This window comes from Cebus imitator, unplaced genomic scaffold (assembly GCF_001604975.1).
Source record: "Cebus imitator isolate Cc_AM_T3 unplaced genomic scaffold, Cebus_imitator-1.0 Scaffold58, whole genome shotgun sequence".
Lineage (NCBI taxonomy): Eukaryota > Metazoa > Chordata > Mammalia > Primates > Cebidae > Cebus > Cebus imitator.
Window position 1 is genome coordinate 306,005 of NW_016107373.1, and position 10,368 is coordinate 316,372.

General features: G+C 55.0%; 1 protein-coding gene across 2 annotated transcripts; it reads left to right on the forward strand.

Annotated features, from left to right (window-relative positions):
* Positions 1-1,022: 1,022 nt before the first annotated feature.
* Positions 1,023-8,907, forward strand: PSMC3 (proteasome 26S subunit, ATPase 3). 2 transcript variants are annotated; one of them, XM_017529204.2, is made up of 12 exons: positions 1,023-1,289; positions 1,544-1,627; positions 2,559-2,684; positions 3,092-3,196; positions 3,314-3,376; positions 3,622-3,759; positions 4,454-4,597; positions 4,712-4,860; positions 7,227-7,323; positions 7,543-7,688; positions 8,484-8,565; positions 8,732-8,907. In XM_017529204.2, the coding sequence occupies exons 1-12, from the start codon at positions 1,215-1,217 to the stop codon at positions 8,840-8,842; spliced, it is 1,320 nt and encodes a 439-aa protein (XP_017384693.1). In that variant the 5' UTR covers positions 1,023-1,214; the 3' UTR covers positions 8,843-8,907. The 2 variants fall into 2 exon arrangements, with proteins under 2 accessions (XP_017384693.1, XP_037594723.1); XM_037738795.1 differs by lacking the exon at positions 1,023-1,289 and adding an exon at positions 1,297-1,377.
* Positions 8,908-10,368: the final 1,461 nt, after the last annotated feature.

The window sequence follows — 10,368 nt, forward strand, 5'->3', positions numbered from 1 at the left end:
GTGTTTGTGATGGTTTCACTTGAAATATAAGCTCTGTGGCTCACATGAAGTCCTCTTTAAAGGGGCTCTGGGGCTCACCTCAAAGGATAGGGAGAGATCATTTAGAGTAGCAGACAGCCAGGCGCGGTGGCGCGTGCCTGTAGTCCCTGCTACTTGGGAGGCTGAGGTGGGAGGATCGCTTGAGCCCAGGAGTTCTGAGCTATAGTGCGCTTTGCCGATCAGGTGTCCACACTGAGTTCGGCATCAATATGGTGATCTCCCGGTAGCGGGGGACCACCAGGTTGCCTAAGGAGGGCGGAAACGAAGCAGGTAAAAACTCCCGTGCTGATCAGTAGTGGGATCGCACCTGTGACTAGCCACTGCACTCCAGCTGGGGCAACATACCGAGACCCTGGTCTCTTAAAAAAAAAAAGAGAGAGAAAGAAAACAAACAAACAAACAAAACATAGAATAGCAAAGGTACAACGAATGAGTCTCCCATGATCCGGAGACCGGCCTCTGCTCACTGAGACAACGAACCATGGGCAGAGAAAACAAACGATTGCAGACACGAGTCATAATGTTTTTAATCGTAGAGGCTGATGGTCAATTGAGTTCTTACCACGTGGACAATTCCATGAAGCCTTCTTTGACGTTAGGAGCAGCAGCGATTTCTCTTTAAAGCTGGTTAATGATTCTCTCCCGTAACTCCGGGCCAGCTTGTACTTAAATAATTGTAAAAATGCGGCCTGAGGTGGCATGCCTTTTTGGCCCTTTGCACATAGCTGGCCTATGTCGTTTACCAATTGGGAGGCAGTGTCATTGTGTAAATCCCCCTATTCCTATCCGGGTCTGTCACGGGCCAGATTAAAAACTACATTTCCCAAAGGCCCTCGCGGATCCCGCCCTTCTCCCTCCCTTTCCGATTTTACACCCAGGCCCCGCCCCCAGCACGCGCACAGGCCAATAGCGGCCCCGCCTCAAGCGCCCGGCAAAAATAGGACGCGGGCGGGAACGTTTCAGGGGCTGCGGAGGCGGGGCCTGTGGCCAGGGGTTGGTCTTTGGAGTCAGAGAGGCAGATTCGCCGCGCCCAGCGCGGCCGGAGCTAATCCCCTCAAGAGTCAGGATTTGCTGGGAGAGGTTCTCCACTGGTCAAGAGAAGGCCTTAAGAAAGACGGCATTAATCTCCGTTGCTGCTCCGGCCAGGCCGCATCTTCGGCCTGCTCCTCCAGGAAATGAATCTGCTGCCGAATCTCGAGAGTCCAGTGACTCGGCAGGAGAAGATGGCGACGGTGTGGGATGAGGCCGAGGTGGGCACTGGGCGAGTTGGCGGTCCCAGAACCGGGGCCCGCGGGGAGACGCCGTTGACAGGAGGGAAGGAGGTGGCTGAGGGTCAAGGTCTGGCCAGGTCCCGGGGCTGGGGTCGTTTGGGATGTGGGCAGGGGTCCTGACTCTTCATCCTGGTTTTATGGGCGTGCAAACTGAGGCTATGGGTGGGTTCGGAGAACGCGGGATGTTTGTCCTGAGTTCAACTAAATATATAAATAAATAATTTTTTTTACAGCAAGATGGAATTGGGGAGGAGGTGCTCAAGATGTCCACGGAGGAGATCATCCAGCGCACACGGCTGCTGGACAGTGAGATCAAGGTGGGTGCACAGCTCCTGTGCGGGCGATGGAGACCCCACAGGACAAGCCCCGGCGATCCGAGTCGCCTCTCCTACTTCCTTCTCCGCCCTCCTGGGGGAGACATAGGGCTCTGGGCTTCCTCCTCGGAGCAGGAAAAGAGGAAAGAAAACAACCTTAAAAGGGACAAGAAGACAGGCAGGGGGTGGTGGGAAACCTGGACTGAGATGAGAAGTTATCAGATTGCTTTTCCCAGTGAGAACTGGGAATAATCCTCTCAAGAATCCTTCTTTTAGTAAAAGCCCCACTTTACAGATGAGGAAACTGAGGCTCAGAGAGGTTTGTCCTGCGGTAAAGCACCCAGTTCTTTTTTTTTTTTTTTTGAGACGGAGTCTCACTCTGTCACCAGGCTGGAGTGCAGTGGGGTGATCTAGGCTCACCACAACCTCTGCCTCCCTGTTCAAGCGACTCTCCTGCGTCAGCCTCCCCAGTAGCTGGAATTACAGGCATGCACTACCATGCCCAGCTAAGTTTGTATTTTTAGTAGAGACAGGGTTTCTATGCCATGTTGGTCAGGGTGGTCTCAAACTCCCGACCTCAGGTGATCCACCTGCCTTGGCCTCCCAAAGTGTTGGGAATACCGGCGTGAGCCACTGCGACCGGCACACCCAGTTCTTACTGAGGCAGAACCTAAAACATATATTTGCCTGTCTTGGACGCCTGCTTTTATTCCAGTAAGTACTACCACTGTTTTACCAGGTTGTTTCCACACTGGCCTCCTGTTTTGACTTCTGCAGGATGTGGACACAGTCAGACTCTGCCTTCAGAGAGCCTCAGAGCTGGATGAATGGATGCCAGAGAGTCCCCTGGGCACCCGGGACCTCACCAGTTACAGGGTTCTAGCATAAGCTGTGCCAGGGCTTATATTTGCTCCTCTTCCCCTCCTCATCCCAGATCATGAAGAGTGAAGTGTTGAGAGTCACCCATGAGCTCCAAGCGATGAAGGACAAGATCAAAGAGAACAGTGAGAAAATCAAAGTGAACAAGACCCTGCCATACCTTGTCTCCAACGTCATCGAGGTGTGTGTGTATGTGGAGGGGAAGAGAGGGAGTCAGCGGGGATTGGGGACAGCCTGGGTTGGGGCTGCTAGGGAAAGAGTGGATGGAGGTTTTGAGGCTAACCTACCTGTCTGAGCTACACCTCTGGGGGCACTTTGATGGGGAGATAGGGGCCTGCAAAGGCCTTCGAAGTCTCAGTGTCTCCTTTTCTATTGGTTGTGTCTCCTCTGGGGTAGATGTCCCCTGTGCAGAGGAGCAGCACCTACACAAAGATCAATCCCTGGGCTTAGCAGAGGCACCCACCTTTGCTGGGCTCAGGGCTATTGGAGGAGGGAGATGGGGATGGCCAGCCCTGCAGGTATTAGGAACTGTCTTAGGAAGCACTGGGCCTTGGGCAGTTCAAGGGGTTGAGCTTTTTTCCTTCCCAGCTCCTGGATGTTGATCCCAATGACCAAGAGGAGGATGGTGCCAACATTGACCTGGATTCCCAGAGGAAGGGCAAGTGTGCTGTGATCAAAACCTCTACCCGACAGGTGAGTGTGGCTCAGCTACAGGACAGACTGGAGGAGGGTGAGGGGTGGCTGTGGGACAGGACTAGGGAGCCTTCCCTGAGGACACTAACCGAGACTGCCCGTGTAACTTGCCCACAGACATACTTCCTGCCTGTGATTGGGTTGGTGGATGCCGAAAAGCTAAAGCCAGGAGACCTGGTGGTGAGTGGGGCCTAAGCCCAGGCAACGCTTTTCTGGTGACTAGCTGAGCCCCCTCCCCTGCCCCAGGTCTCTGTTGGCCCTGAATCTCAGCAGAACAGCTCGGAGAGTCTGGAATCTTGTCTATTTGCTGTTTGATTCTTGTATTGCCCAGTCCTCTGTCTTTCCTTCTGCAGAAACCTGTCACCCAGTCAGTTGGGTAGGCCTTGAGCTGGGCCAAATCTAAAGGCCCTGTGCTATGTCTTCAGGGTGTGAACAAAGATTCTTATCTGATCCTGGAGACACTGCCCACAGAGTACGACTCGCGGGTGAAGGCCATGGAGGTGGATGAGAGGCCCACGGAGCAATACAGTGACATTGGAGGCTTGGACAAGCAAATCCAGGAGGTGAGGGAGGCATGGCAGCTGCCAGCAGCCTCACTAGCCTTTCAGTTTCTCCATGCCATTGATGTAGCTCATCTCCCTAATGTGTCTGTTATCCTCATGGCATCCTGGAAGGAAGGGAGGGGGGTGCCATGTGACAGGTGAGGAGACTGGAGCCAGGACTAGAGCTCAGGCTCCTGGTTCCTGGCCTAGTGTTTTTTTCTTTTTTGAGATTGAGTTTCGCTCTTGTTGCCCAAGCTGGAGTGCAATGATGCGATCTTGGCTCGCTGCAACCTCTGCCTCCTGGGTTCAAGCGATTTTCCTGCCTCAGCGTCCCGGGTATTGGAATTACAGGCATGCACCACTACACCCGGCTTATTTTGTAATTTTAGTAGAGATGGGGTCTCTCCATGTTGGTAGGCTCGTCTTGCATTCCTAATCTCAGCTGATCTACCTGCCTTGGCCTCCCAAAGTGCTGGGATTACAGGCATGAGCCACTGTACCCCGCCCCTGGCCTAGTGTCTTTCTGCCATGTACTCCTGTTCCTGGAGAAGCCATAGCCAGCCTTGGTGGGGATGAGCATTCAGTGTCCTCTTGATATGGGGAAGGGAGTGGGTGTGTCCCTGAGTTAGAGCAGGAGGGATACAGATAGGGGTTGGAGCCGGGAAGGTTGGGCTGTAGGACCCTCAGGGCTTCATCTCCTCACCCTTCCTGGCAGCTGGTGGAGGCCATTGTCTTGCCAATGAACCACAAGGAGAAGTTTGAGAACTTGGGGATCCAACCTCCAAAAGGGGTGCTGATGTATGGGCCCCCAGGGACGGGAAAGACCCTTCTGGCCCGGGCCTGTGCTGCACAGACTAAGGTGAGCGCTTTGGGAGGGATGCGGGGGGGTGGGGGGAGTGCGCAGGAACAGAAACTGCCAGATAAGCTCAAAGGGTCTGCCTTTGACCTGATTCTACCACCTTTTCCCTGCCAGGCCACCTTCCTAAAGCTGGCTGGCCCGCAGCTGGTACAAATGTTCATTGGAGATGGTGCCAAGCTTGTCCGGGACGCCTTCGCCCTGGCCAAGGAGAAAGCGCCATCTATCATCTTCATTGATGAGCTGGATGCCATCGGCACCAAGCGGTAAGGGAGGGGCAGGCATCCCCAGCGATCTCTGTGGCAGTGGGAGGAAGGGAGACCGACTCTCAGTTGTGCTAAATTCTGGTTCTTTCCCACCCTATACCCCTTCCTGCCCCTGGATGGTGGCTCTGCTCTTCAACTCTTGTGGTTCAGATTTGTAACTCCTCATCACCAGCCTCCCTGTTTCCCCAGCCATTCATTCTCACAGCTGCCAGTATGTTCTTTTCAAAACAGGAATCTGGGTGGTGGCTCATGCCTGTAATCCCACCATTTTGGGAGGCCAAGATGGGAGGATCACTTGAGCCCCGGAGTTGGAGACCAGCCTGGACAACATAGGGAGACCCTGTCTTCATAAAAAATAAAAATATTAGTCAGGCATGGTGGTGCACACCTGTAATCCCAGCTACTCAGGAGGCTGAGGTGTGAGGATTGCTTGAGGCTGGCAGGTTATGGCTGTAGTGAGCTGTGATGGCGCCACTCCACTCCAACCTGAGTGACAAAATGAAACCCTGTCTCAAAAAAAGAAGAAGGAATGCCTATAATCCCAGCACTTTGGGAGGCTGAGGCAGGCAGATCACTTGAGACCAGGAGTTCAAGACCAGCCTGGCCAACATGGCAAAACCTTGTCTCTACTAAAAATACAAAAAAATTAGCCAGGAGTGGTGGTGTGCACCTATAGTCCCAGCTGCCCAGGACGCTGAGGCACGAGAGTTGCTTGAACCTGGGATGCAGAACTTGCAGTGAGCTGTGTTCCAGCCTGGTGACAGAGCGAGACTCCATCTCAAAAAAGAAAAAAAAAAGCCACAGCAGGAATCTGGCCACCTTGCTTGCATGAACCCACAGTAGTCCCTGACAAACTGATCCTGTTAAAAACCCTTTCTGGCTTGGCATGGTGGCTCACACCTGTAATCCCAGCACTTTGGGAGGCTGAGGTGGGTGGATCACTTGAGGTCAGGAGTTCAAGGCCAGCCTGGCCAACGTGATGAAATCCCGTCTCTACTAAAAATACAAAAATTAGCCAGGCGTGGTAGCGTATGCCTGTGGTCCCAGCTACTGGGGAGGCTAAGGCAGGAGAATTGCCTGAACCCTGGAGTCAGAGGTTGCAGTGAGCCGAGATTGTGCTACTGTACCCCAGCCTGGGTGACAGAGTAAGACGCTGTCTAAAAAAAAAAAAAAACCCTTCCTGTGATAAATGCTGGACTTGATGTGGCCTGCAGGGCTCAACGTGCCACTACCCTTTTGGGCCTTCAGCCTCAGCTTGTGCCTGTCTCCCACCTCCCCTTCTCTGGACTCCTGCCAAGGTATCCCCTGCACTTCAAGCCCGCCGTGGCTTTTGACCTTTCTTCCACTGGTTGGCTGCCCGGCCAGTGTGCTTTCAACCTTCAGATCTCGGCCTCAGGGACACTCCTCGGGGATGCCTGCCTGGGCTCTCCCGTACAGTACCGTCCAAGCCTGGGCCAGATCCCTGTATTTCTAAGCTTTAGCTCAGTTTGCAGCTGCACATTCATCAGGGTAACAGCCCAAGCAGTGGCTGGTTTTGCTGGGGTTTTTGTTTTTGAGACAGTTTTGCCCTTATTGCCCAGACTGGAGTACAATGGCGCAATCTTGGCTCACCACAACCTCCACATCCTGGGTTCAAGCGATTCTCTTGCCTCAGCCTTCTGTGTAGCTGGGATTACAGGCATGTGCCACCATGTCCAGCTAATTTTGTATTTTTAGAGAGACAGGGTTTCTCCATGTTGATCAAGCTAGTCTGAACTCCTGACCTCAGGTGATCTGCCCGCCTCGGCCTCCCAAAGTGCTGGGATTACAGGCGTGAGCCACCGCGCCCGGCCTGGTTTTCGTTTTGTTTTATTTTGCTTTGAGATGAAGTAAGTCTTGCTCTGTCATCCAGCCTAGGCTAGAGTGCAGTGGCACAATCTCGGCTCACTGCAACCTCCACCTCCTGGATTCAATCAATTCTAAAGTAGCTGGGATTACAGATGTCTGCCACCCAGCCCAGCTAACTTTTATATTTTTAGTAGAGATGGGGTTTCGCCATGTTGGCCAAGCTGGTCTTGAACTCCTGACCTCAGGTGATCTGCCCGCCTCAGCCTCCCCAGTGTGCTGGAATTAGAGTGTGAGCCACCGTGCCCAGCCTTGCTCACTGTTTTATCCTCAGCCCAGCACCTGATCCTAGGAGTCTCTAGCTCAATGTGGTCAACAATTAATGACACCTTTTATGTGCCAGTCCCCGGGCTGGGGGCTCCAAGTTGAGTGAGCCATTTCCTGGCCCTGGATGAGTTAGGTGAGGCATCCAGGGGGTAAAGGAGGGGAGGGTTCTGCCCAAGCTGTGCCCTCACCAGTGTCTTGGGCTTCCTGTGCCCTAGTTTTGACAGCGAGAAGGCTGGGGACCGGGAGGTGCAGAGGACGATGCTGGAGCTTCTGAACCAGCTGGATGGCTTCCAGCCCAACACCCAAGTTAAGGTGAGTATTAGCACTCCCAGGTGAAGAAGAGGCTCAGTGGTCAGGAGCTGCCAGGCCCCCAGCTCAAGAGTGGTGAAGCTAGAATGAGAACTGGGATCTGTCTTGAACATCCCATGTGTCTCACCTGCTCCCCAGGCTGCCTCTCTGCCGGTTTTGACTATGTCTGCCCATCTGTGAACACCTTTCTTTTTTCAAGTTGTGGCTTCTCCCCTTCCTCAGGTAATTGCAGCCACGAACAGGGTGGACATTCTGGACCCTGCCCTGCTGCGCTCAGGTCGCCTGGACCGCAAGATCGAGTTCCCAATGCCCAATGAAGAGGCCCGGGCCAGAATCATGCAGATCCACTCCCGAAAGATGAATGTCAGGTGAGCATGGGCACGGGCGGGGGGTGCAGGGACCTGCACAGGCATAGGAGGGTGTGTCTGTGCTGAGCTTCCCCAGCTTCCACGACCACCACCTCCCTGGCTCCAGGCGCACATGGCACCGATCCACGTGCCAGCCTATTTCTCCCCAGTTGCCTGATGCAGTGTCTTGCCAGGGCCCAGGTTGTAATTCTGGGTGCTCTGCTCCTTAGACTGCACCCCTCATCCGAAGGCACAGAGGCTGGAGACGCTCAGTTTCCCCGCCTCACACCTCAGCACATGAGTACAGACCAGGCATGGCCAGGGCCAGGTGGACCTGAGTTCAAATCTGTGTGACTCTCAGCAGGTGGCATGCCCTCTCTCAGCCCCACTTTTCTTACTTGGGACTTGGAGATGACAGCACCGATTTCACAGGGTCGTGGTAAGGATTAGATGTGACGGTGTCAAGCACAGGATGAGAGCACGGCCTGCTCAGCTGGGGGAGAAAGATACCATCTTTTGTCCCCACATCCCCCTGCTCCCCTACCTTGTGCCGAGTCAGTCCCTGGAGTCTCAGATGCAGATTTCTAGAAGGCCAGAGCTCAAGAGACCCTAGAAATAACCTGGTGTAACCTGCATTAACTTGCCCCCTTCGTCCCCTATATCTAATACCGAGAAGACAAGGCGCAGTGGGTAAGGGACTTTCCTCCGGTCTTATGGCGACTTGACTTTGTGGCTTGATGGGGCCGGGGGGGACATTTGCCCCCTCTGCCTGCTCCCCATAAGCCACTGAGCCTGCAGTATCTGTCCTCTTCCCAGTCCTGATGTGAACTACGAGGAGCTGGCCCGCTGCACGGATGACTTCAACGGGGCCCAGTGCAAGGCTGTGTGTGTGGAGGCGGTGAGTGGTCAGGTGGGGGGTGTGTCACTTCATGCCTTCTTGCCCCCTCCCTGGACAGGAAGCGGGTATTTGGCTGGTGGAGACTGCTGGGGGAAGAGGCCCGGGCCTCAGGGAGCCAGGGTAGGCGTTTGGGGAGGCCCCTAGACTCTGTCTGTCCCGGCTGCAGGGCATGATCGCACTGCGCAGGGGTGCCACGGAGCTCACCCACGAGGACTACATGGAAGGCATCCTGGAGGTGCAGGCCAAGAAGAAAGCCAACCTGCAGTACTACGCCTAGGGTGCACAGGCCTGCCCCGGGCTCACAGCTGAAGTGCACAATAAAAGATGGTTTCGGGTCCCTGCCGCTGCTTGTCTGCCTTCCCTGGGCTCTGGGTGGAGGAATGGGGGCATGTGCAGGAGGCCGCTTCCCCAGGTGCTGCAGGCTGGAAACCCCGTGACAGCCGTGGGCCCACACCACTGGTCAGGGCGAGGCCTTCTAGGGCCGTGCGTGGTGCTGCAGCTGCTGCCTGGGACTTCAGGCCCTGTAGGGCCGTCTCCCTATGCACCACTCTGCTCTGAGCTCTCAGAAGCTCATGTCCCCGCAGTTCCTGCACAGAGGACCTGGATAGATGCCTTTTCCCTTTTGGCGTTTTGGTGTCTGGCACTTGTCCTTACCTCCTGGTAAAGCCAGGCTTGGGTTTAGGCCTTCAGCCCCCTCCCTTGATTCCTGGCCCTTGGGCCCCTCGTTTCTCTAGATGCCCCCTTAGCTCTTTCTGTCCCTGTCTTTTGGCCAAAAACTGCTGGAACAGGATCCACTTGGAGCTCCTCTAGGACTGATCTGTCACACTGTGCCCCCTCCCCAATTCTGCCGTCTCTTCACCCCATAAGGCATTTGTGACAGCTGGCCCCACATGCTGTCACAAATGCTTTATGGGGCTTTCCTGTGCCCTTCCAACCTTCCAGCCCCCAACCTCATGCCCAGTTAGGGTGGTCGCCATTCACTGAGGGTGCACTCTGGGCTGCGTGCCACACAGGTCCTCACGTGTAGTTTTATCTGGTTATCAGGATAAACACCAGGAGGGTATCCTCATCTTACAGATTCGTGTAAGCAACTGGGCCATGATCACACAGCTGTTAGGTGGCCCAGCTGGGGGTCAGGCCCAGGGCAGCGAATGAAGCCAGTCTCCTTTCCACGAGGGTCTCCTGGTGGCTTTGGTGGCCTCCTCACCAGCCTTTGAAATGGTAGCCCATCAGAGCTGTGTCAGCCCTCTCTTACCCACTGGCAAAAACCCCTGCCCACCTCTTCCCTCCTTTTCCCCTTCTTTTCCCTCCCCAAATGCACCTAAGCACAGCAGGCTGCTGACTGTCTGGCTTCCGCCTGCAGGGCCAGCTCCTTCCTGGCTCTGATGCCCTCCCTGCTAGTCTTGCTTTCCCTGGGTGCCCCTGCCTGGCTTCCCTCTGACTCCCTGGCCCCTGCCTCAGGGGTCCAGCAGCATGGCCCCTGAAGTGCTTCTGGTTCTGTCCCCTGCCCTGCATTCCTGTTCCCTCTTCTAACCAGATAGGCATTTGCTCCTACCATGACACCTGTGTTCCCCACAGGCACCACCCCCACCTGCTTTGGCTTCCTCAGCTCTAAAATGGGGCCTCTGGCCTCTCCCAGTGGGCTGTGATGCTCGCACACAGCTAGCAGCCCCAAGCACCTGTGGAGGTGAGGGGGTGGCTTGTGGGGACAGCCATGGTTCATTCCTTGGCTCTGAGGCCAGGAGTCATTGGGTCCTTGAGACACTTATGGGATATGTTACAGCTAGGCAAAGCAAATACTAT

Excerpts from the sequence above, each read along its gene's own strand:
- PSMC3 (XM_017529204.2), top strand. The coding sequence starts at position 1,215 with ATGAATCTGCTGCCGAATCTCGAGAGTCCAGTGACTCGGCAGGAGAAG. Across the intron at positions 1,628-2,558 it reads TGCTGGACAGTGAGATCAAG|ATCATGAAGAGTGAAGTGTT; the intron begins GTGGGTGCACAG and ends TCCTCATCCCAG. Across the intron at positions 8,566-8,731 it reads AGGCTGTGTGTGTGGAGGCG|GGCATGATCGCACTGCGCAG; the intron begins GTGAGTGGTCAG and ends TCCCGGCTGCAG.